This window comes from Carettochelys insculpta, chromosome 31, assembly GCF_033958435.1.
Source record: "Carettochelys insculpta isolate YL-2023 chromosome 31, ASM3395843v1, whole genome shotgun sequence".
NCBI lineage: Eukaryota > Metazoa > Chordata > Testudines > Carettochelyidae > Carettochelys > Carettochelys insculpta.
Window position 1 is genome coordinate 8,020,380 of NC_134167.1, and position 26,352 is coordinate 8,046,731.

The 26,352-nt window shown below is 49.9% G+C and overlaps 2 protein-coding genes across 6 annotated transcripts in view; both read right to left on the reverse strand.

Annotated features, from left to right (window-relative positions):
- Positions 1–12,333, reverse strand: part of LOC142004408 (G protein-coupled receptor kinase 5-like) — a 54,868-nt gene extending 42,535 nt beyond the window's left edge. For 3 of the 4 annotated variants that reach the window (XM_074982061.1, XM_074982064.1, XM_074982063.1), the window contains exon 1: positions 12,084–12,333. In XM_074982061.1, coding sequence (XP_074838162.1) covers positions 12,084–12,155 — 72 coding nt within the window. In that variant the 5' untranslated portion in view covers positions 12,156–12,333. Of the gene's footprint in view, positions 1–11,692 lie in introns of all 4 variants that reach the window. The other variant, XM_074982062.1, reaches the window with a different exon arrangement.
- A 3,918-nt stretch (positions 12,334–16,251) lies between these two features.
- On the reverse strand, positions 16,252–26,015 carry LSM1 (LSM1 homolog, mRNA degradation associated). 2 transcript variants are annotated; one of them, XM_074982066.1, is made up of 5 exons: positions 25,775–26,015; positions 25,385–25,471; positions 24,014–24,082; positions 18,827–18,942; positions 16,252–16,753 (listed from the first exon to the last, which is right to left on the reverse strand). In XM_074982066.1, the coding sequence occupies exons 1-5, from the start codon at positions 25,818–25,820 to the stop codon at positions 16,583–16,585; spliced, it is 489 nt and encodes a 162-aa protein (XP_074838167.1). In that variant the 5' UTR covers positions 25,821–26,015; the 3' UTR covers positions 16,252–16,582. The 2 variants fall into 2 exon arrangements, with proteins under 2 accessions (XP_074838167.1, XP_074838168.1); XM_074982067.1 differs by lacking the exon at positions 25,385–25,471 and having other exon boundaries at positions 25,775–25,994.
- Positions 26,016–26,352: the final 337 nt, after the last annotated feature.

Genomic DNA, 26,352 nt, shown 5'->3' on the forward strand with positions numbered 1-26,352 from the left:
TGTAGCACTGAGTTAGCACTAGTGGCCCTGGTGGCCACCTCCGCTGCAGGCTGCTGGGAGGCATCAGGCCCAGATTCACTCCAGCTTTTGCCTCCTCTTGCTGTGGGCCCCAGCTGTCAAACAAGCCTAACCTGGTGCTGGCAGCAGCTGCACGTGAGCCCAGGGCAAGGAGCCCTTTGAATCTCAAAGCAGCTCGGGTGGCCCATGGACTCCTGCGCTTGGTAGGGCTATTGCTGCAAAACGCTTTGGGTGCTTCTGTGACCCTCACTCTGGGCCCCTCTCCCCCTGTGGCTAGTCCGACGACCCCATCCGTACGCCAGTCACTGTGGCTGTGGGGTTTCACGCACAGGGGCTGCTGGCCTGGAGGTCAGACTAGGTGATCTCATGGTTCTCGTGTGTGAGCCGGCAGCACTCGTGTGCGGCTCTAGGAGCCACATTTAAAGGCTGCAAGAGCCACGGGCAGCTCCAGAGGCAAATCGCCACACCGCCGTGTCCCGTTCACCACATGTGGCGAGCGGCGACCACATTGGACGTGGCGGGTCTCCAGTGAGAGCGAGAAGCCAGCTGGCTCTCAACTCAGGCTGAAGAGGAGACACAGTGTCTCTCTGTGTAAGAGGTGTGGGTGCCACACCAGGGAACAGTGATGCACGCCCAGGTGGTGCGTGGGTTACACCAGCACACTCAGCTAGACCCAGCTGCCCAAGAGGAAGGGAAGTGTAGTAATACGGTAGCACTCTCCACAGCTATCAGACACAGCATGAGACCGTATAACAGCAGACCCAGGCTGGCAGAGAAGAGACAGGTAGACTCCTCACAATGCTTTTGAAATCTCAGGGCATCCCAATCAGGAGCCTGACTTAATGGCACAGACCTCGGCGCAGCTTTAGACCACACTGTAGTACGAAGACAGAAGGGATCCTCTCTTTCAATGGATCAGGCTGGACCAAGCCAAGGCCCAAGACACAATACAACAACAGTAAGATAACCCTCTCAGGGGTTTGGCTTCCATCAGCCACTTGAGGGGAGAGGGGCTGTTCACAGGAGACAGCAGGGCAGGATTTTGTTGTGGCAAAAGGCAGCAAACCCGCTGGAAAATTCCCCACTCTGATTGTTTTCGTGTAGTGCAGAGGTGCACAAAGTGAGGACCAGCCCCCTTGGGGGGTGTGAGACTTCCTAAAAGGGGCGCGAAACTTCCTAAGAGGGGCACAGCACGATCGGCTGCTGGGTCTCGGGCTCAGCCATCTCATTAAAGGGTTGAAATGTTACTGTTTTATATAGGTATTACACACTGGTCAATAAAGTTCTTACCTTCTACAGACTTGCTTGCTTACGCACGCCAAAAGGTGTTTTGTTTTGTTTTTTAAATAAGATCATCACCGAACCTTCCGGCAGTTTGGATGCCATTAGACAGGTCGGGGGCCCTGCTCATTGCACGGGTGAAAAGTGGGGCCTAACATAAAATGTTAGTTCACCCCCATATAGTGTAATCCCAGGGCAACGGCCTCGTCTGAGTGCAGCACTGACCCAAACGCTGGGACGTGCTGAACACTGACCATAAACAACCAGCTAAGCCAAACCCACGCAGCCCCGACTCATTCGCTGTCGGCACACCCAAGCCAGACATGCTCTGCCTACAGGTCAGCCCTCCCCGCATGTGGATGGGAACGTTCGAGCAGGGGATCAAATGCCTGCCATTGGAAACGAGCCAGTGACTCACGAGGCAAAAGAGAATCCAACCCACCCCCCACTCCTGTAGCTCAAGTGGCTTCATCAAAGCAAAAGGGGCAAGAGCCCGTGAGGGGGGATGTGGCCACTGACAGCACTGACTGTACCCTCCGAGCAGATGGGAGCGGAGAGGTGGCACTCAGAGGCTGTGTTCGCTCACGAATAGGAACACACAGTGACTGTGTGAGCAACAGCTGATAACCTCTTCTTCAGTGGCAGCTGCTGCTGTCCCGCTCCAACACGTTCACAGGAGCTGGGGCAGAGCTGCGGCTGGCATAAAACTTCCATCAACTCCTCCGATTTACACCAGCTCAGGATCTGGCCCTGGAGTGCAGTTATTAAAATAAACTACTTGATTTAAAGGGTCTAAGAACCGCAGCTTCCCCCACCACCACTCAGAACCCCTTGGATCTCCTGCCAGTCTGACCTGTGAAAGCAGAAAAGTTGCTGAATGGAAAATAAAACTGTTCTCCTAGGGAAGAAGCCCACATAACAAATGGCAACACATAAGCATTTGGGGATCTGTTACATCAACAAACCTGGTCAGAGATTAGCCGCCCCTCCAACTGTCCCAGCTCTGCAGGCGGGGAGCTGCCACTCCAAGAGCTCTTGCACGGTGGCACGCCAGGGAGACAGACCCACCCGCCTCTTCCCCTGGCTGTTTTAGACGCGATGTCCATGGGAACCAGGAACCCAACGCCACCCAAGAGCCCCTCTTTCCAAATGCAGTGTAAAAGTCGCCAGCCAGAGATGTGCATGCCTTGAAAAGGGGCTTTTCACCCCACAAGCTTGGGCTCTCCCTCAGTGACCACCCACTCGCTGCTGAAACAGAGCCAGCTCTCTGGAGTGAAAGGCAGCTGTTGCTTGCCCTCACCTACAAGAGCAACCCCTTGTGCTCCTCTCAAGCAGCTGCTGTGCAGGGATCTAGAAGCCCCTTCCACGGCTAGGCAAGGGATGTCCTATGTCCTCACTGCAGAGAGGGAGGGGAAAAAAGAAGAAGGAAGTTAACTAAGGAGCCAAGTGAGTGGGAGCAGAGCCAGGAAGGGAACCCAGGAGTCTTGGCTCCAACGTCTCTAGAGAGCACCACCCCCTCGGGAAAAAAATACAGGTTGAATCTCTTTAGTCCGGCACTTTCGGGACCTGACTGGTGCTGAATGAGAGAATTCGCCGCTCCACAGGAGGTCAATATCGTCTAGCACATTACGAACACTTCTACTGCTCACTGGGCTCTTAGAAGACATTTGGGGGTAAATTACAGCTAAATAACAGCCCAGAACACTGCGAGCCAGGACTGGTGGCTGGAAACAAACGTTACAAACCACAGGAAACTTGGCTACACCCCTGATAAGTGGTCATCCGGCTCACTAAAAATCATGCCAAATTACGGATGTTGCCGGACAAGAGTGGCGGATTAGAGAGGTCAAACTGTAGCACATGCAGATCAACTGCCATTGGAATTCAGGTTGGTGGACACACACGAGCTGATTTCAGCTCAGAAGGGCAGTTCACCTGGGGCTTTTCAAACAGCCCAACTGCCACACCCTTGTGGAAATCTCACCCCCTTGTAACTGCCTGGATGCCAGCTGTGACTCCTGACTGGGACCATAAGAGTCCACCAGTCCTCACAAGCCCGGTCTTATGCAGTGGGTCGGGCCTGGCCTGGGACACAGGGAAGCAGGGTTCTCTCCCCAGCTCTGCCACCGAGATACTGGATGATCATGGCTGAGACACTTGTCCTCTGGGCTTGTCTCCCACCCTTGGCCAGTTTTGATTCTAATCTCTTTTGGGCCACGATTCTGAGTCTGCATCAGCACCTTCAACAATGGGACCCTGGTCTCAGCTGGGGTCACCTGGGACGGCCACGGCTCAAAGCATTCAAAGAAAAACACTCACTGGTGAGAGGACTGAGAAAGCCACAAAACTGTATGGGATTGAGCTGGGATCAATTACCTGATTTCCAGTCAGAGCTTCCCTCCCAGCCTCCAGATACTCTTCTCCGCTTTGCATGTAGCCGGCTCTCCCCACTCCACCATCACCCATTCAGAGCAAGTACCAAGTTGCGGAGGAGTTTTGGTGTCTGGAGATTGTAGGTTAACTTCTCCTGGTAGTTCCAATCCCACATAATTACAGGAGGGAAAGAGGCCTGGAGCCCAGCCAATCCTGATCTCTCGCACTCTTGTCAACCCAGAGTAAGTTCACAGAAAAAAAATCAGTGAAGTTACTCTGTCATCCTCCTGGGCAGCAGCGATCAGAAGCCCTGTAAGGTTTATCTTTGGGGAACAGGTGTTACTCCTCTCATCTCCAGGAGGTCAGAAAAGTGGGATGGGAGGGCTAGTTCTCCCTGGGGCTACCTAAACTAAGCTCCAAGCATGGTCACAGGGCTACACCACCTCAGTCATTCTGAAACGCGTACAAATACTGTCAGAGGGGTACCCATGTCCTGTTGCACCTTAAAAAGACTAACAGTTTTATTTATAAGGTAATGGGCCATTTTGTGGGGAAGACCCACAAAAGCTCATTACCTTATAAATAAAACTGTTAGTCTTTCCAGTGCTACAGGATTGCTTGGTTTTCTTTACTCTCTCAAATCGTGGCTTTACACCGGCTTTTAGTGGCGTCTTCAACTGCTTTCTTCGGCCCAGAAAAAGCATCCCTGTTCCTGACAGCAGCTCCCTTTGAGCCAAGCAGAGTAACACCCTCTTTGTTAAACACACACGGCTCTTCCCTGAAATGCTCTTTGCTCATTTACAAGAGGTGCAGGTCCCTACAGAGAAGCTGCTTACAGCAGTTATTACAGCCTTCCCTGCCCCAACGGTCAGCAAGCCTTCTCCACGGTTCCCTTTCAGCCCACAGAGCACCACTCGGAGAAGAGACTGGAAAGAATCCCCCCCACCCCCTCCACACAATTTAAACTGAGTTTGTACTTTTTTGCTTCTTCCTGGGGTGGGGGAGGAATGAAATCTGACAGAGTAATTGGCTTTAAGGGGTTTTGCTTTTTCTGTTTAGTTTTTAACCTTTAACACAGTAGGATAATAAATCAAACTCTACCACCTAGTTCTGAGAGAGTAGTGAATAGATCTCAAAGCTGTTTACAAGAAGGAGATCAATGTCATTATTCCCATTTACAGATGAAGAAACAGAAGGGACCATGGTTGCCCAACAGGCCAGTGGCGGAGGCAACCAAGCCTCTCAAGGCCTTGTCTTCATGATGCAATGGATCTTGGTGGCAGCAATCAATCCACCAGCCATCACTTAGTCATATCTGCTGTGGATGTGATAAATGGAGCTCTGAGCTCATTCCCATCGATGCCTGGACTCCATCAAAATGAGAAGAGTAGCCAGTGTTGACAGAGAACAGGTTCTGCAGAGCTTACTGCATGCAAGATGCCCTAGAAGAGGGGTCGGCAACCAAAACAGCAAGAAAAGACTTTTCTTGTTTTATTTCAGCAAAAAAAAAAAAAAACCTCAATAATTCAAGAGCCACAGTGCACATGAATATGAGACGGTCCTCAATAAATAACGTCAAACCATATTTTTTGTAACCCCTATTTTAAGAGCAGAACACACACAATGATTTGTAATGAGATATGTGTTTACTGCCAGACATTCACTGTTTATCAAAACTATCAGGAGGGGTTTTTGTTTTATTTTTTTAATTTTGCAATTGTAATATCAGGAGCCACAAACAAGTCCTTAAAGAGCTGCAGGTTGCAGACCCCTGCCCTAGAAGCTATGTTGACTTCCACTATGCTATTTGCATAGCTGAAGTAGATCAACAGTGCAGGTAAGCGTTGACAAGGCATAAGTTACAGCCCATAGCTCCACCTATTAGGATATACTGCCTGGCTCCAGTAGGGGGATTTCTTGAGGGTTTCAGAAGCTGTGCGTTATGATCCCTCACACTAACTGAAGGCTGGCTGTGTTAAATCTCAGAGAAGTGCTCTTTTTTCCACCTTGTTGACAAGTCATTGAAGTTAAATGTGCACTAAAAATACATCTGAAGCACACCAACAAATCCTTTTGCCTCACCATTGCCCAGCGTCCGCTCCTGGCTCTTGAAATGCCCTTCATTTACTAATGCTCACCCCCACAATCTTCCCAGCTGGGCGGGACCTGAATGTCTGACATAAAACGAAAACCCAACCCATAAAACACACCTATGCAAAGCAGATAAACCTTCTCCCAGCCTTCCTCCTCCACTACAAAGCAGCAAAAAAAGATGCTAAGTCCCTTTTTAAAGCCCTAGCTTGGGAACTCCTCTCTTAAAATGGCCCATAAATGACATTTCCTTTTTGGTACCAGCTCCCTACGACTCACTCTTCTGTTGGGGGCATGGAGTGCTTCATTCATTCCTCCACCCCATACAAACCACAGGCATCAGGGAAATTACCTTTCGCTTCCAACTGAGAACATGCACAGCCAGCGAGAAATCATTAACTCAGCCATCGCTTGCCGGGTTGGTCTATTTTTACCCATTTTGCAGTATCAAATGAGCACCATGTCACCTGACCTTCCTGTCACTTCAGCTGCTCACCCCCAGCAGCAAGGCAGAGTGAGCAGCTACCGGAGAAGGAGTAAGAGTTGGAAGGCTGGAGTTAGCCCTTAGGCTCTCTGCCCATGAGGACACAGCACATTGGTGACAATGGTGTTCTTCCAGCCCTGGTGTGAAGCCAAGTGATGCCAGAGCAATCCTCTGCAGTTTTCTGTAACAATGGCTTAGTCTAGACCAGACAATAATATTTTGATGAAGAACATCTATGAAAACTTCCTTTTAAAAAAATAAATTGTTGTCGGACCAAAAAACACAAGCCCCAAACAGCAACATAGGAAACAAAACCAAAATGAATGTAATGAGGAATCATGGCAATGAAGCAGTAACATTGTATCTAGTTTTAACAACAGAAAATCTATACACTCCCCGCAAGCTGTTGGTAGTTGCTGCTCCGCCGCAGCACAGCTGGGAGACGTTCATGGAACACCAGCGTTCTGCCGAGCATAGTTTTAGAAACACTGCTCTAACCTAGGGCATAAAGAGGCACTGGGCTATTGGAGTTGGATGGCACATCGAACTACCAGCTTCTAACACTGCAGTCAAACTAACGCTGTTGTACAGTAGCATGCCCTCACCTGGGCGTGACTAACACCTGGGGGAGAGCTCAGGCCCTGTCCACATGGGAGGCACCCCAGTGTTCCTTGGCTTTTTCCAGCAGAAGCTGCCCTGAGCCCACCCACAGATAACCTGCAAACAAGACAATCTTGTGCCTCACAGAACGCTCCTTAAACCACTCTGGAATTAGCTTTGCCATTTCAGTAGGTGTCATATTGGTGGAGGGTTTGCACGGATGCAGCCTCATGCCAGTATGACCACACCACTTCCAGGAGTCCTCCCACGGCTATCCCACATGGCACTCTAGTGACCTGGGAGACCCCTGGACCAGATGTTCCTACTGTTTAAATGCTGCAGGTATACGCCTCAGAGCATCAGTTTGCAACCCAAGCTAGTAGCAAGTACACAGACCCATAGTCTGTCTCCATTACTCATGCTTCAAACTTCCACCTGGCTCACAGCCTAAGTCCTGCCCGGAAGGGCCAGTCAGAGGCGCAAAGACACAACCCTTGCCCATGATGGGCTTAGCCTATATTTCAGCATCCAGTGCAGACAGGCAAAGCATGGCTATGCTACAATTACTGGCAGGCTCAGCCTTGCTCCCAGCAGGGGAGCGCACCAGGGCTGCTCCAGCAGTGGTTGGAATATGGCCCAATGCCCAGTGCAATTTCAGGGTTTTAAGACAGGCTGGGCTTAGTTTGTGAACACTCAAAGCTGGTAACAGCAGTGGCAGTGCAAAGGAAAGTGCATCAAAACACCAGCAGCTTGGCAGAGTGGCATAGAGAGGCCCAAGCGCACGAGGATCCTGCCCAAGCTGATTTGCTGAGGGCTTTTGGGAGCAGGGAAATTGTGGCTCCTGAACTACACAGCCTCTAAGGTCTCCACCCAGAATGCCGATGACACCAGATTCCTAAACCTGCCAGAGTGTGCAGCCTCCCCTTTAGCACAGGTCCATTTGGTGGACTAAGACGTCAGTTCCAGCTGCCCTTCAACCACCTGGGGACACGCAGTTCTGTCTGCCTTGAGCCAGAGTGAGGCCTTCCTCCAAATGCGGCCTGAGCGAGATCAGAAACCCCGCGTGCTGGAGTCGACCGGGGCACTTCAGCCTGTGGATTCACCTTGCCCACTCACAGAAACTGACACACTTGCAGCCAGCCCCACAGAAAGCCCCCATGGCACTTACTTGGTTTTTACAGGCCACATGGTCTCATCATCCTACCATGGCAAGGGGCTTACACGGAACCAGGAGCAAGCACCATATGGCAATGGTCCCATTCACAAACACTGGAGCAGCAGAAGGCAGTAGCCGCTTTCTCTCCAAGTGCCCAGCACAGCGGCACCAGACCAGGCTGTTGTCACCAGCTGAAAGGGCAGTGGTGGGGACATACAGGCAGGCAAAACACCTTCATCCAAGTGGCCAGGAGGCCACGGCTAACACCCTGTAAGTCACCCGCTCTAATGGTTGCACATAGCCAGGAGCTTGGCTCTGCCACTCACCCTTGTTTCAGTCCCTCTATAGCTCACACAGAAGTGTTTTTCCCCACCCCACGACTAGGCTCTCAATGCTGCCCTTGGGGCAGTCAATTGCCATGGAGACAGAGAGATCTGCCCTGTTGCTCTACCGGGTGGGCTGGGAAGACAGCAGCTCCTGCTTTGTAATTCCTGAATCAGCAGCTTGCAGCCTGGAGCTGGAATTGCATTTCAGGCTGGGGCTGATGCACAATGCGAGAAAGCCCTGTAACAGCACACATCACACTGCCGAACACACTGCCAGGCCTTTTCAGAAGGGCCTTAGAGGGAAAGGGATCAAGTCACAGCATTTAAATGAGACTCAGTAGTCAAGAAACATGAGCACCTATTTCAGCACCATAGGGTTAAACTCTAGTGCATTTCATGGAGGAGACAGGGATATTGGTATAATGACATTTGGATCAAGCCTTTCCAGATGTCATACAGGCCAACATGGAGAAGGAAGAGGTGAAGTCAGAGTTCTAAGCCATCCCTGCCAAGCTTATACTCGCTCAAAGCTGTGGGACTAGCTATGCACCTACGACTTAGGCTCACCCCAACCTCATAGTGCCCCGGAGTCACAAGTGGGTGTTACATTGGGTGTTGCAGTGTCCCCCCTCTCGGTAGCATTTTGCACACCCCATGTCACAAGCAAAAACATGAAAGGAGGTACCCAAGTGAGCAGAGGGGACAAACCAGGCTGCTCAGGGAACAAGGGTGGGGACCACAGCCTCCTCGTTGGGTGGTAGCAGCAGAACCATGCCTGAGAAAAGTCAATCCCGCCCTGACCCTTTTCCCGCCTCTGAACGACAATGCCCCACTGCATTTGGGCCCCCAGCCCCAGCTTTAAATTACATGGGAGCTTGGCATCTCAATCTTTTACCTAGAAGAACCCAGTTGGAACCAAGCCTGCCCTCAGCAGCGCGTGGGCTTTGAAGATTACAGGGGCACCGATTTCCTTCAGACACATTTTTGCCACAAGTTAGCTACTGTACACCACTGTGGCTCCTCGGGGGCATGAACTGCTCGCTGCTCTGCTGTGTGGCAGCAGCAGCTCATTCGTGCAAATCATTCCTGAAGGATTCCAGTAGCTCAGGTTTCCTGCCTTGGAAGACAAGGAATTGGAAAAAGTAGCCTCTGGCTCTGTCCAAGGTCAGAATGCGCCTGGGGACCTCCCACTCCCCCCCCCCCCCACCGACTCCTACCCATGATGAGTAGGAAGTGACCATTCTCAAGCCCAAAAGGAAATCACCTCACTGGAAACAGCAGGACTGCTTGAATGACCTGCCTCCATCAGAGAACAGCTCCTGGTCATCTTGTACTGAAATTAACACACTTTCTGCCTGAGCTTTAATAGTTACTGTGCCTGCTATTCACACTGTCTCTTCCTGATCAGAGTAATTTACAAGTGATGCGTTCCTGCCTGGTGTTTCACCTGTCTTACAATGAGCTTTGGAGGAAAGACCTAAATAGAGGGTCTGCTCTGCAGTGCATAGATGGCTCAGATGAAGCCAACTCACACCAGTTCAACTTTGACTTGAGTTAGCACAGGCCAGGAAGAGCTTTCATCTGTTACCTGATGGGTGGCTTTAGTGAAAAGAGAAGAGTAACTTATTTCAGAAGACAGGAGCCCATATACTACACAGGTAGCTAGGCAGCTCATGAAGAACACACCAGTATGAATGCAGGTCTTGGCTGGAAAGCAACAGGTGAAATGAACCACTGGGTCTGAACTCTACAGCAAGACAGAAGGCTTCCCTGATGCTTGGTTTGTACAACTATAGAAGCAGTGGGCAAGCAGCATCCCTCAGATACCATTTTTACCCACACTATGTTCACAAATAACAGAAAAGAAGAACATCTTCAATTAAATAAAATGAAAATTTTCCCACTGTCTCTTGCATGAATTTCATTATTTTGCATCACTCTCAGCTGCTGTGTGCTTTTCCATTAGGAAAGCTTAGGCAAACCGAGAACACTTTCCTCAGGTGATATAGGAACGTATGCCCCATTTTCAGAAGGGATTTAGGCACAGAGGCCAGGTCTGCACTACAGACTGATGCTGGCACAGCTCCGTTGGTTAGGGGTGCAGCGAGATGTGATTTGTGACTGGCAAACCTGTGCTAGGAAGAGATGTAACTACATCAGGAAAACTGTGATTTGACTAGTACACAGGACATCTCTCTAGGGGTTTGAGATACGCTGTACTGGCAAAACGTGGTGTTGTCAATAGAAACCCTGTCCTCATGAGCAGAACTTTGATAGTGCAGCCTCTATACCTACTCCAGTAAAACCTCCCAAGTGTAGAGCAGGCTAAAGTCTCTATAAAAGGCCACAGGACATAGGCTGCTAACTCACAGTCTCCCTCCTGGAACAGGGACTTTGAAGCCTTTGAAAATTTCCATCTCCCATGGAAAAAAAAATGCATAGAAGAGTTCAGCATTACAGCACCCCGCTGTGTCTCCCTCATATCTACTACCCCAGTAATCAGCAGCCACTTTGTATTAATGACAAGGAACATAAACCCATCTTTGTGACCCAGCCGGTGAAAATAAAGAGCTGCCATCTCTCGCTATACCACGCCTGGTTATGCAAATGTACCAAGGCCAGAATTTCTGTTGTGAATACACCACCCCAGGCCAGGCTTGCAACATGCCTGCAGCTCTCCAGCCTGAGAAATCAGATAACATTTCACAAAACGGCCCATGGCTAGAATATCGATGAAGGGTGAGGTGTAACACATGGTCAGGGCACTCTCCTGCAACACAGCTGTAGCTTTCTCTGGTCATCAGAAGTCCCTATGGGCGTGCTATATTTTCCCTTGTCCGCCTGCGTTTTGCATACATGCAGCAGCCTACATGCATTTCGTGCTTCCTGTCCCAAGACAGCCAGAGCCCAATGTTTAGCTCAGCTCAGCTCACACACGTAAGTCACACTGGAGTTCTGAGGTGCTGGGAGTGTGTAACATTTCCAGCCCCCAGGGACACAGCCATTACAGAGAAAACTTTGTTTGAAGTCTAGGGTTTAAACGTTTGCTCCGCAGAAGGTAGGCAAAGGCACCAGAGGATGTTTTATAAATGAAGCTCTACATGCAAAATATTGCTCATATGAAGCATCTGAGCAAACCCACTTCCCAGGTCTGTTTCCTACAGCTGCAAGTCAGGCTACCAAATATCCTGTTCTCACTTACCCCTCCCCCGACGGGGCACAGTTTGCTTTGACTCCGTAAAATCAAACGAGCAGCAACAATGCACCAGATGCTTCACTCCCCGGTCCCAATTTTTGTGGTTAGCCACAGTGTCGAGGCATGTTCAGAGAGACCCACTCCGCCACCCCCCGGGATTCTCTTACCTTCTCTGGCTTTCAGCAGCACCGTGTTGGCTACGATGTTCTCCAGTTCCATAGTGATCCAGAGTCGGAGAGGTCGCGGGAGGAAGAGGAACGAAATGGAACAAAAAAAAGGAAGGAGCAGATGTGTCCTCCAGAGCCGCCTGTGAGGTAGGTGGATCCCCCAGATCCGAATGCAGCGTGCACGCACCCCAGCACGGGATCGCAACCCCCCCCGGCCTCTTGCAGAGGAGCCACACTCACAGAAGGCAGCCCCCGGACGCTCGGCTGGCGAGGAGGCAACAGCACAAACCCAGAGGGAGGAAAAGCGCTTCCCTAGAACAACTGCAGTCCAGGGTACAGGACTCCCCACTCACTGCTCCTGACCCGCCCCCGACGCCCTCCGCCCGCGTACCCCGGGAGCTGGATCGCCGGCTGGTGAGAGGAGCCCCCGGAACTGAACTCGGGGCAGACGGGGGGGGTCCATCAACGCTGGGGAACAAGACGCCCCCCACCTCAACAAACCATCTCCGGGGAGGATGCTGAGGTTCAGGCCCTTGAGTCCAGGGCAGGTGAGGGGCTCAAGAGTTCCCCCGCCCCCCCGCGTACTGCCAGCTGCCCCACGCGGGCGAAGGAGAAGACTCGTCTCCTCTGCCCCCACCCCAGCAGCGGCAGCAGGAAATAGCATGGGACGGGAGACTACAGCAATCTGAAACTGACTGGCTACAAAACGTTCCATGGGGGCGGGGCTGCGCGCAGTGACGTTCCACGGGGCGGGGCCAGAGGATCCACGCACGGGGACTTATGTAACTCCCCCGTCCCCCGGCCAGAAACAATAAACCCCGGGATCGCAACTGCACGCTGGGTAACGTAGCTAACCCAGCGCCTCCCCGCGGCACTGCTGCGTGCCCAGGCCGGCGCTGTGATTGATCGTGGGGATCAGACGGAGCTCCCCAGCCTGCGCTGTTCGGCTCTGGTTCCCAGCCCGGGAATGGCCTTCCCCTCTGTCCGGTTTCTGGGGTGTTGCATTCACGTTTGCAACCGGCGGACACGGAAGGATAACCCCATTCCAGCCAGGGCTGGCAATCCCAGGGAGGTGAGCTCCCGGCTTGGCAGGGCAGAGTACTGGAGTGCGGGTGGGCGCTGGTTAGGAAGGCTAGCCCATTCTGACAGTGGAGCTGCAGGCCCAAAACCACCTCACCCAGCCTTGCCAGGGCAGCCGGGAAAGAAAGGTGAACTCACAACACTCTTCTGTCCTGTGTTAAGGGGAAGTTTGTTTGTGTTAATTAGGGCAACTGGAAACAAGTGGCTTTTCCAGGTTCCTTCGCTTCCAGCTTCACACAGCTGCTGCTGCCTAGGTTCCCCAAGCTGGTGATTTGAGGGGCCATAGAAAAGGCTGCAGACTACGCTACGAGCAACACAGTGTTCTTCCAGAGGCAGCTGTAAGGTCTTTGCTTGTACCTTGCAGGCACAGTAGACAACCTAGAACCACTGAGGCAGGAGAGTTGCTTAGGACAGCACGAAAGCTGAAAAGAGGAAGGGAATTGATGCTAAATAGGAACCAACAGTACAGGTGAAATACAGAGTGGCATGAAAAAAAAAAAGAGGCCAGTGTACAAGCTAAAGCTGCATTGGCAGAGGAGCCTGGAACTGCAACAGTTTGCTAGGTCTTCTCCACTCCTCCTTGCCTCTGACCTGGAGAATCTCACACATCATTTAGCACGGGCACACAATGCAGAAACGGATTTGGTATTCTCAAAATAGCTCATTTCAAAACCTCCCCACTGAAGAGCTCCTGCCATTTTTCACAGGACTCGAGCTGTTAAATGCTAGCCTCCTGGCCAAACTGTAATAGCAACTCTATGAGCCTCTGAAAGATGGTACTAGCCAACCAGTTATGGAGCTGTATTTCTTTTATTACTCAAGTGCACCTGAGTACTTGAGCCTCCTTACCAGTGATATTGACCATAACCGTATGTAAAGTGAGTTTAATGAGGGCCAAACTTAACATTGTTCATCTGTTCCCATGGAACTGGAAAGGACACTTGCAACTTAAAAGAAATTGGATATAATCTAAACCCTTGTCCATCTGGAAAAGTGGTTTGGTTATAACATCAGGTGTGGATCTAATTCTCAACTATTAGAGGTGTACCAGTCTTGACACTCCTCATTTTGAAATGAGGGCCGCTTTTCACTTTAGCTTGTAAAGACATTTAATCTATACAGGAAAAACAACACTCTTCTACCAGAATAAGAACCGCAAATAAGATATGATACCACTATAACCCAAGTAGAAGATGCATAGCTAGAATCATAGTGGGACTTGCCATGAGTTCAGGGGATGGGACTTGATGACCTCTGGAGGATCCTTCCAGCTCTAGAATTCAGTGTTTTGATTCAATGAAATCCAAAGAAATGTTTCCACATCACAGTCCAAACAAAACAGCTATTTATTTGAAAACATTTCCCTGAAGGGTTTGAGACCTAAGCACAGCTAAACTGTGGAACATACAAATAAAACCTACTTAATGGATTTCTCTTTGGCCAAGATGGCAGAATTGCAATAAAACAGCCAGCAGCTATAAAAACTGAGATTTTCTGAATTCTCACCGTTTACCATGTAGGTGTGATTACTAACATAAGTACAGAAATGTATCAAAGGTCAGAATTTGACCCTTCCTTTCCTAATTTTTCTTCCTCCTCAGAGCACAATGGGCTGTAGTTTCACAGAACAATTGGGCATCTACAAACCAGTAGGAAAAATCTACCCCTAGCATGCTGCAAACCAGGAGTTGTACTATTCCCCCTGGAAGCAATCATTAGGCTCTACAGGAGGAAAAAAAAAGGCTACTTCCTATTTGTAGAATCATTTCCAGTTACAGGAACTTCGCAGCCTGCCAGCTGATGAGGGTGCAGAATTCACAGAAAGTCTTCAAAGCTGGAAGAACTGTTTCCCCACTGATTAAGCAGGGTTTATAACTGAGGCAGTCCCTGTTCAATATGGCTACATCTACACTAGAAGCACCCGTCTACATACATTATTGTCGGAACACATATTTCGACAAAACTATTGGCAGATCACATCTACATATAACAGTGGATCGATCTTTTGATCCACTGTCAACAAAGGGCCCCCAGAGCATGTACACACTTTTGTCTACAGTTTCTGTTGACAAAAATGCATTTATGTAGATGCCCTGTGAGTTTTGTTGACAAAACTTTCTAATGTAGACGTAGCCTATATGTAGAGTGCACAGGACGGCCTCAGTGCTACCCAGGCTCTAAAAGGGAATTAAAGAATATATTTTTTTAAGAGACATGGTGTTTGCTTAAGTAATGTACACCTTTAACTTGACCAACTTCTCCGTTACCTGTTATTCTTCCTCGAGCATTTTCACAGTAGGCCCAGAAAGCTGTTCAGGTGTTATAAGGTAACCTGGTTGGACACCGGATGCAGAGGGATTTGTTTAGCAGAAGTGCCAAGAAAGCAATACAAAAATGGCAATCAGGTTAACTGTTGAAGCCAGACTGATTTTAACCTGACAGCATGAAGCCCTATCCCAGGAAGCCTCCAGCTTCAACCAAAACCATCTGTGGTGGTGCTGGAGTTACAGTCCCCACTTCACATCCCGGCACTTCTCACTCTCTGCGAGAGCTCACAGGCCACAAACATGGAGTCAGATGTGGTACGGACCCTCTAGAAGAGGGGCATACCAGCCTCTGAGAAGCAGCTCCAGTGGCAGGCAAGAACGGCTCATTTTCCTACAAAAGAAGCTGGTTTCTCCTTTGTGGAGTTTATAGCAAATAGCTTCGCAAGCTGCCCACAGCAAACCCCTACCCTTGCTGTCGGTTACCATTCACTGCAGGGCAGCAGAGAGCTTGTAACATCACTGATGGGCTGAGCAAGGTAAGAGCACCCCAGCCAATTTGGCATCCAGCCAGGTGTCCTCTCTGCCATTCCAAGCCAATTTGACAGCCTGCTCTTGGCACAGCCAGGCAGTTCAGCACATGAACAGCGTGTGTGTGTATCACGGGTAACAAGAAACTCGAAGAGGTTTGCTAAGAGGAGAGAAGCCAAGAACACCTTGCAGAGACCAGGGTAGATGGAGCCAATGGAGAATGAGCAGATTCTGTGTCTTCCCCTGTTAGAGCCCAATTTAAAGAAGGGGTCATTCTTGCTTGCAAGGGCAGTGTCAGTGAGAAGGGGTAGCATGACTGCCACTCCCACTCCAGTCTCTTGGCCATTAATACGATAGGATCAGATATATTTATGCTGCCACCAGCCATTCACCTTTCTGCAAGGCAAGCAGACTCCTGCTCCTCCTGCTAGAAATACAGACAGCGACAGGCTCCAGCTTTCTGCTCAGACCCAGCAGGTGCCCCAGTTCTATCCCCTCAACTACACCAGAAGGAAACAGGCTCCCTCTTCCACTGGCTCCTCAGCCTTCCTGCTATGAGAAAACCTCAGGTTCCAAGGGAGCTGTTGGAGCGTTAAAATCCTGCTTGTGATCCACACGACATTGTTTGTTCCACATAGATACAGCCCAGAGAACAAAGCAGATTCCAGCACAGGTGACTGTTGATCACATTGTCAAGATCCAGGTTTTATTTACATGTTGAAGCGCAATTTCGCCCAAAGTCACATGAGAAAACAAAAAAAGAAAACCCTGGAGATCTCTCTCTTAGCTGCACCATTGCAGGCTATTCAGGCACCTTCATTCTTCATAACCACGGATTTGGTGAAAACGACGACATGATTTTTAATAGCGTATCTGTGCCATGGGAAAACAGAAGCCCAAAATTAAATAAAGCCATCCTTTCCAATCAGACCTAGGCACCCCCTGGCCAAGTGGGGGCTCAACACACAGAGCTCAGCTTGTTCAGACCAAGCAAATTGTTCAACAGGCAGAACAGCTAATACTCATCCAGAGTGTCTGCCCGTGGGACAGAGAGGCCTCGCTCCTTAAGGGCCTGCACTTTCAGCTTCTCCGACTCCTGCTTGGCTTGCTGCTCTACACGCTGCTCCTCTAGGATCTCCTCAATGGACACCTGCTGCAAAGGAGTGTCGCTCTCCTTCTCCAGGTCCTGCAAAAAGAAACACAATTTAGGGTTGCTGGAGGGAGCCAGCAGTGAGATCAGAGGCTCTGCTTGCCCTGAGCACAGATGTTACAGAAAACGCGTAATGCAGTACTTTCTGGCCCACAAGCAACATGGTAGCAGCCCTGGTTGAGAATCCATGTACCCCAGGTAGTTCCTTCGCTGAGCCGTACGGGACAGGAGATTTCCAGCACTGCCCTAGAGGACTAAGGGCCCAGTGGAAATCTGACAGTAAACTTGCTGTCCAAAGAGCTCCTGTGAATCTCTGTGAGCACACACCTGTGAACACCAATCAATGCAGTGGAAAGCAATTCAGTTCTCACAGGTCCTCTCTGGCTGTGGGAGGTCAAGCTGGACTTGTGCCCCATCACCTTATGCATGAAGGGTTAACCCTGTAGCACAACCTGGTCCACGCCAGCACTTGCATCCTCTTACCCACATCAGCGTTAGCCTAAGAGCCACTCCAGCTCTTCCGTGCACCCAGCACCCCAGGGTCCCACTGCCTCAGCTCCCTGGTTGGGTCGGAGAGGAGATGTGGTGTGAAAGGGGCTGAGGGTCTCAGCTTATGAGGAGCAGGAGCGTTCTGCTTTCCCTCAGTACAAACGCTGCTGCTGGAGAGTGTCAACCAGTGCACCCACTGTGGTACCCCTTGAGGTTTCGTTTTAAATGCTGCTCAGAAGCTTTGCAACTGATCCATTACATTCCGCTCTCCTAACAAAACAAGGACTGTCTGCTCTCAGGATCTGCTTCCACTGGGCTTGCTGTGTGTCCCAATACGCACCCACTCCCCTCCCCAGTGTGAGCCATCTTATGCAAGACCCACTGCATGCCTAGTACTGGGCCCAAGACATTTCTCCGTGAGAGAAAAGGGCTACAGCTGGCATCATCTCCTTGCGAAGGGGGAACCCAACAACCTGGGTTCCACCTTTGTATACAGCAGTGTGTTGGTGCAACCCTGTTCAAAGCTGCCACCAGCTGGCAGGGATCAGCTGTATCATGTCGGTGCCCTGAATGGTCAAGGTAGACCCACAGCAGAGAGCTCAAAGGGAAGACATGTTTGCAGCTGCAGTCATAAGGATACCAACAGAGATCTAAGCACCGTAGCACTTCAGAGATGCCTAGGCACACGCTACAGACTGAAGGGGGCTCGGTCGTCAGATCTGAGGACCAGCTGGATAGTCCTGACTGGGACAGCCCAAGCAGTGCCCAGATATAGGCTTGTTGGTCTGGTCCAGAAGAGAAGCTGAGCCATGGCGAGCTCTGTCTCCCAGGACACACCCACCTTTCCCCACACTGAGGGCAGATGGGCAGCATCTCTATGTTTTCTCCCAGCGCTGGATGCAGATTCCTAAGTGCCCAGTCTCCCACAGCATGTGGAGTACGTACAAATTCCAGTGGACCCTCAGGCCTTATGTTTCCTTGAAGCCTCCAGCCTGAAATCCCAGGCAACACAGAACTCCAGGGTGCGGCAAACAACAGGAAAGAGGTGTGTGGGAAACTGCAACAAGAAACCTGACCTGCAAAAACCCAAGTTCAGGGTGGGAAAAGCAACAGCTCCTCTGTCTAGCCTGGGCTGTGCCATGCCTGGAATACTGCACTCAGGCTGGGATGGCTGCAGATTCCTCTGTGGGCACTCAGTGACCCAAACAGGCCCTGTGCTACAGGTTCAGTTTATCCTTAGAGCTGGTGGAAAAGGTCTCAAAGCATGTGCAGTGCCCACTTTTTCACCTTGTTCTGGCGAGCTGACCTACACCAGCATCTTCACAGCTCCCCACCACCTGCACAGCACAGACAGGACATTAAAACTTCCAGGACCCCACGCTTGCAGGGTCAGCCCTTTTGCCTGTGGAACAGCACGTGCCATGAGCCAGGGTAAGTGGTTACGTATTCCCGCTCTGCTTGCTCCTCTGGCACTCTGTAACCATTTCACCATATCCCCACTGACAAAGGGGATCCGCACACTGACAGCTCCCGGGTTGGGTTTCTTGGCAACCGTGCTGGGTGTAACAGACTGCACGCCCCTGTCCCCGCCTCCCAGCAACAGACAAGGTGCTTACTTACTATCTCCCCCAGCAGGACGACGTTCTCGCCTCTCACCACAAAGATGCCTCGAGGGATGTCACCGTATTTTTTGCCCACATGGATGCGCTCCACCGTCTGGTGTAACACCAGGTTTGCTGCAGTTTTCAAGGGAAGGAGAAAACAGATTCCTTGGTGACTGTCTGAAGGAGGCCACTGGGTCCCGGCCCCCACTCAAGGCATTGCAAAGCCACCTTTATGCTCGTGCTTCAGCAGCATTTGGGGACTCAGCACTTCAGCAAAGGGCAAGTGAGCATCAGCTGCCCATTCAGTGTGCCTAAATCTGTTCTTCCCCAGCAGCATAATGCTGCATCCCTTTATTATTTGCAGTACTGCATAGCACTTGAGACTGCAGCGCCGCTGGGCATGGGGCTGTTCAGACAGAATGGGAGGCTTAGACCAGGTCTACACTAAGCATTAAAGTCTTTTGTAGATACGCAATTCTAGCTCTGGCAATTGCTTAGCGAGAATCCAGTTATCTGCAATCAACTTACCTGGCCATCCTCACAGAGGGAGATAGATGGGAGAAACTTTCCCATTGACCTCCCTTACTTCTCGTGAGTCTAAGGAGCACAGGGGTCGACTGCTGACCCCAGATCGTTCTATTTTGCATGACCCCCTTAGGAGAGTGAGATTAAACTCTGGACAATCAACCCTGCGTGGGTCAGTCTTATGCATAGTTAGAACATACCCTTACAGACTAAGTCTGACCCGCAAGAGAGTTCTTTTTGAGTGCGCACTCTCAGAATTGGCTCACGCCACTTTGGTGTAAGCTAATTCTGAATCAGGCATTCGTCCTCCCCAAGAACCGTGTGCACACAGAGTTAATTAGGAAGAGTTAAATCGGCTTTAAATTCCCACCCTGCCTTAATTGTAATTAACTTTCATGTGTGCATGAGACTTCAACAAACAGGACAAGGGTTGGGAAGAGAAAGAGACACAGGGAAGGGAAGTGTCCACGTCAGAGTCAGGAACAGAACACAGGTCACCTGACCATCCAGTCCATCGTGCTATGCACCAGACCCAGTGCAACAGAACTGAAGCAGGTTGCCAGGATTCTGAGCTCAAGCTCTACATGTGCAAGAAGCACTACAGCTTGTTATTAAAGTCCTACCTGATAGCACTGCCCCATAATCAGTACAGCACTGTCAAGGCACTGGGCAAGAGGGAAACTATTCACTCACCCCACTTCCGGGAGCTATTACATGTGCTCTGGTTGGAGGGTTTGCAGCTAATCTTACTTTTCCTGCAATATCAAACATCCCACATTTCCAGGGTCAAATGTGACTGAAGTTGGTCAGAATCCAAAAGGGAAAAAAGCTGATAAGTATTTTTATCTCTACAGATCACTAACGTTAATGACACCGTACTCCATGTGCAGCAGCAAAGTGTCACATGGACCCTGGAGCTCTACTGACTTAGTTGTTGATTCTGAGGCAAAGACCAAGATGTTTCATCTTAAGTATCTACTTAAATTGCATTTGGCCTCAACTTATTAAAATAACCACAGAAAGTGAAAAGAGATCAGCACCTGCCAATGAAAAGTAGGCACAAAAAAGGTAAAGAAATATTAACCAGCTTTTAAAAGGGGCATTAGCAAAGCAGAGAAGGTAAGAACACCTTGAAATGTTCTGTCCAGTTAACAATAAATAGTTTATTAAAGGTTCCTTTTTTAATTACCAACCATAATTTAAAATATACTCCGTATTAAAAAAATGCTATCTGGGAAGGTAAATCTTAAATTAGCTTATCTTGAAGCAAACCAGGCACCACTGTTCATAAATTGAAGGGGAGAGATTATGCAGATAAGAATGTTTGTAATGCCAACATTCAAATATAAGGAGCACACACACTTTATAACACAAACAAGGATTAAATTCAGACTTCAAGGCACATGGCTCTCCACCCATCAATATTTTTAAGCCTGACTGTTTGGAGTCAAGGAAACGTGCAGTACTGTTTATGACAAGCACATGACAAGAAATCAGCACTATTATTCTCGAGTATGCATCTGTTGCACTTCACAAGATCACACAGGAAACAGATGAAACAGGCAACTCATCAGATCCAAACGTGCTGTGTACATTTAGAGTCCTTAGGTCTTTCATCAAAGTGGAGATTTTCCGTTTTGCTGCTTTGACTCAGACAGCTTTTAGCAAAAGGATCTCCTGGTTGCTCTTTATGGTAAAATGTAATGTCATTCCAGCACCCTCTCTGTCTAGGTATTCCTAATCCCTAGCTCTGACCACCCTAAAAACCTACGGAGTGCTAAGTATAATCAACAGCCAACACTATATTTAAACATCATTTAGGTGACCGTGCACCATCTGGGTCATCAGACCCGGCACATGTAACCAAATCAGGCCCTGAATTCTGGACAAAGTTTAAAACTCCCCATCGCTCCTTCGTACCAGCCAAACACACAACTGGGGTCAGCTTGGCCAGTTGCCTTCAAGGTGCCATCTACAGTAGTTTGGAGAGAGTTGCAGGGGTGGGAGCCAAGAGGTTCGGGCTCTGGCACAGCTTGTGGGTGAGTTCCATCCATTGGGTCTCTCAGCGAAGTGGGCTAGAGACCCTTACCAGCTAACCTTCCCAGCGCTGTAGTGTCTGCACAGGGCTTTGCCACTGCTGGCCAGACCTGCAGAGGGGGGTCTTGCACTGCACTTGCACAGGAGTGAGACCGACTCGTCTTGATCTCCACTGGCTCCTTCCAGAGATTGCCCTGCCCCACACCCTAAAGAGTTCATGCTAGGACACCTGCAGCATGCCTGTCAATTATCTCTGCCAGGGCCGGACACAGGAAGAGGAGCAGTGTCTAGGATAGCTCATTCAAGGCTTCTAAAGGTGACAAGACCTTGCCTCAGACCCCTGACAAAGCAGGGATGTATATGGTGTAAGATGTCATCTCAGCAAGGTGCGAACTCCCACCCTCTTCCAGCATCACCTCCCGTCACCCACAGCAAGATGCAGTCTGCTCTAAACTCATCCTAAACTTTCTAAAAGCTCTGCCCACACTGCAGAAGAAACCTCATGTGTGCACACATGACCGAAGAGGCTGTTCTAGTAGTAGGGAACTATCTCTTAGCCTTGGAGTGTATTGGACTTCAGACAGGACTACAACCCGTGTTTTCCAGCCTACATGGGATTACACAGCCAGGTCACGCAGCTCTGTCTAGACATAGTTGACATGGCAGAAAACCCGCCATACTCCTCTTCTCCCTGTGGTACTTCAACTTTCCAGTAGTTACCTTACTTAACGCATTTGAGTCTGTGGTCTTTTGCTTTGAAGCACAGATGCAACCTGCTCAACTCAGGTCTCAAGAATCAGCTGGAAGTATCCCACAATTCCACAGGACACCTTACTTAGTCCTCTGCCCCAAAGGAAGGTCCCTTGTTTTGCACATGACAGCAGCGTTAACCTGTTCTCTCTTCTGATCACAGATCTGCCCATGCGCTGTCAGACACCAATGAAAAGCATGCCATGCCCATCAAGCCTTTTGCAAAGTGAGCTGCTTCCTGGCACTGCACAGAGTGGGCAGTAAACTTTTCCTACAGTGCACACAATCCTAAGGCTAGCGCAGCCCGGGAGCATTATGGCCTCTGGGACATGGTCATTTTGATTAGGGTTTACATGTGGATACCTGAGCCCCAGGTCTGAGGAAGGATTAGAAAAAAAAGTCTTCCCCAGAATGCACAATGTAAATGCAAACCCAGGGTTTCCTAAAGCAGGGCAGATGGCTTGTGTCCCAGTAACCCTGCTCATATATTTCACTGCAGACATATCCAAAGAGGCTGCGACACAGCTAAATTTCTGACATCAATTGGACATGCAGCCCAGATCCAGAACTGTATCTTCTACACATTTACACAGTGCTCGAAGTCCCGGATTACTTTCCAACACCTTACTATCATTACAAGCCCTCTTTCCTGCCCCCAAAATTGGCACCGAGCGCCACAGCCAAGGTATTCCCTGCCAATAGTATCACTGAATAGGCAGTTTTCACCAGAATCAGAAATATTTATGGGCCATTTGGCTGCTCTGCATTGAAAGAGCTTTTTGGGACGGGGTCAGCAACCAAAAGAGTAAGAACAGCTTTTTTTCTCCCCCTCCAGAATCAGTAAAAATCTCAATTCAAGAGTCATAATGCATGTGAATACAAGACAGTCCTTAATAAATAATATCAAACCCTACTTCTTGTAACCCCTCTTTTAAGGCACACACATATCCCACAATGCTCTGCACATATTAAAGGAGGAGTTATCCAATGTTTCGAGATCTCATATCATTTGCTATTTAGATAGGAGTTGTTCATTGTTGGGCTTTTAGATGTTCACCGAAATATCAAAAATAATCAGGAGCACTTTTTGTTTGTTTGTTTGTTTACTTTCCAATTACAAGTGTTGGAGACCACAAAAAGTCCTTAAAGAGCCACAGGTTGCAGACCCCTGGTTTGGGAAGTGTCTAGCTCCACCTAGTGGCGAGTTAAAGTCTTTAAATGATCAAACATTTTAACTTACAACTTTGAAGCTAGAAACATTCTCAGAGCTATCAAGTTCTGATGAATGATGCATGTCTTTGCAATAGAAAAGAGGTGGCGACATACCAAAACAGAGCTGGCAAACACACAGTCAGCATGAAAAGTCAAACACACAGTGAAGCATCCTGCCTTTTCTCTGTACACCACTTAAAATAGCAACCACTTTAAAATCTTTCAGCAAACTTTCCCAAGAAGCAGCACCATGGAAACCAATGCTGATTACTAACAATAAGCATTCCTCACCTCATGGACTGGCTTAGGCAACCGTAGCTTTAGCACGAACATTTCTGTTTGTCACAGGTCAAAGGCTTGTGGGGCATATGCATCACACATGGCATACTAGCTTTCAGCGCTGGCTACTGAAGAATTTTAAACAGTGGATTTATGGTATCCACATCTGCATATGCAAAAATGATCTATGGGTAGCCACCTCTGTGGATGCAGATATCCACAGACACCCACCAATTTGCAGGTTTCTAGAGACAAAGTTTGTATCTGAACCTGCACCCACAAAAATGAGGCAGATATCAGAGGATTCTCGTGGATGTAAAGTAGATACCTGCGGATATGCAGGCTCTATGCATGAACCAGAGAGGGCTTAAACTAAGGAGACTGCCATAAGATCACATACCAAACTGATCGATGCTTCGTAAATATCCTATCAGTGTTCTACCATCTCGAAGGAGGACCAAGTGTTTTTCTGAAAGAGACGTTAAATCCACATTAGTGGTTATAGAAAATATCAAGCAAATACAAAGACACAATTCAAAAGACAGCAACTAACATGCTGAACAAAAATGCTTTATCAGAGTTAAACAACAGTAATTCTATTGCAGTAGTGCCTAGAAGCCTGTTATGGACCTGAGCCCCACTGTGTTGGTGCTGTGGAGACAGAGAACAAGGGCCCTGTTTTGAAAACTTTACAGTAGTCTTTATAGCCTGATTTTCACAGATGCTGAGCATTTATATCTGCCACTGAAATCAAAGGCAGGTGCTTGCAGGTGACACCGCTGAAAAATTAGTCCATTTGTTTACAAGTGCAACCCTGATTCAAAACTGAGATATTGAGACTATATGCAAAGTTACAACACTAGAGATTCAGAAACACCAGTACCAAGAAATAATTGAAAATTTACATTTAAGAAGCACCTAGCACTCTGTGGGTGCTGAAGACTTCACAAACTGTCCACAGTGCTACTAAAATGTAGCCAAAGATGAGATGGAATGTAACAATAAAGGGAAGGGGAAGTCAGCCTCCCTAACTAGCTACAACATAAGTATTAACCTAAACCCCTGGTCCCCAAAATGTGGTCTGTAAACCACTAGTCATCCTCAACCATCTTGCAGGTGGGCTTTGGACTCAGGATTTGCCCCCTCACCTCTCCGCAGTGGGGTGGGCCAAAATGTTTGAGAACCACTGACCTAAACTGACACAAAACTTGGGCTAAATAAGAGAACGCTACTATTGTGAGATCAACAGGAAAATTGGAGTTATCTTCTGAGAGACAGGCAAGGGAATCCCTGTCACAGCCCAAAGGACTCTTACTGGAAGGGGAGCCCTGCATGAAGGACGCTATCAGCCTCCCCCAGTCTCAAGAACTCTCTGCAACCTGGACCCTTGCAAGGAAGGAAGCAGCACTAGAGCTGGGTGAAAAATACAGAAAAAGGTTCATACGAAACATCTATGTTTTACTTTTGTCAGAAGAGCACAACCACTGCACAGCAAGAACAGTACGTTTCCGGAGGTCGGGGGCAAATGCAAGAAATTTGAAAAGCTTTGTCATCTCTGTATAGGGGAGACCCCACACTCTCAAACTGCAGATGTAAACAGGCCAGACCTCCTGAACTGCGCTTCTCGGAGCCTCTGCTAGCAGCCTAAGAAATGGGGCTTCCAACCACACACACACAGAGTGCTTCCCTGGCCAGAGGGGGCCACCAGAGGCACGGGCTGCCCGACCTCCCCTGCAGCAGAGCACACTCGGAAACTTGCTCTCTCCAGTACCGCCAGCAACGGGAAATCCACTGGAAGGTCTGGAGGCCGCCGCGCCAGGCTGCTCCCCGCAGCCAGGGAGAAGCCAGCAGGCTCGCCCTGCGGAGAGAACAGGTCTCCAACGGGGGCACGCTGGGAGACGAGGGGACCGGACCCGCAGCCGCCCCGGAAGAAGCCCCGTTATGGGAAACGGTCTGTGGGAGCCCCGGGTTGCACATCGCGGGTGGGATAGAGACCCCCTGCCCGGGAGCTGCGGCCGAGCCCACCGGTGCCCTTCCGGGCGCTGTAGGGTGGGCCCGGGCCGGTGCGGGGCGTGGAAATGCGAGGCCCCGGACCACGCGTGGGCCCCGGGGCCAGATATAGGAGCGGGGCCCGGGCCCTCGCGGCGGCGGCGGGACTCACTGTCGATGTCCTGGATGAGGCTGGCGGTGCCCGGCATGTAATTCATCCTGCGGCCCCCGCCCGGCGGCGCCCGCCCCGCTCCCGCCGCCCGCCTCGCGCACCGGAAGCGCCGCCATCGGCCGCCGGATGCAGTCGCCCAGGGGAGGGCGGAGCACAGGCAGTCCCCGCCCCCCCGGAACCACCGCGCTGTACGGAGGCGGGGTGGGAGGCGCCCGCCGCTTGACAAAGAGCAGTTGTGGGATAGTAAGACGGGAGGTGGCGGAGGCCCTGTGTGCTTATCTCTTTAAGAACCGAGTCTTGTGTATCTTGTGTCTCTCTGCTGATAGGTGGATCGGGTGGCGACGGAAGTAAAGCTGACGCTGATTGGCTAATTTTTCGTTGTTCATTAGAAAGGGCCACTTTCCCTTTTCTCCTCCCTTCCGTTCTGCTTGTTCAACCGGGGGCGCTGGGGCTGATTGGCTGAAACGCACGTCCAGGGTGGTGTTATTTCAGTGATTGGCTCAGACTGTGGCTAAGGGAGCCTAAGAATGGGAAGTGCGGGCCGATTGGCTGAGCGATGTGAGTGGAGGTTGTCTCGC

Coding starts and splice junctions, on each gene's coding strand:
- LSM1 (XM_074982066.1), bottom strand. CDS start 25,820: ATGAATTACATGCCGGGCACCGCCAGCCTCATCCAGGACATCGACA. Junction 25,472..25,774: donor CCTCATCCAGGACATCGACA/GTGAGTCCCGCC, acceptor TTCTCTCCGCAG/GGCGAGCCTGCTGGCTTCTC. Junction 16,754..18,826: donor TCGTCCTGCTGGGGGAGATA/GTAAGTAAGCAC, acceptor TTCTTTTTGCAG/GACCTGGAGAAGGAGAGCGA.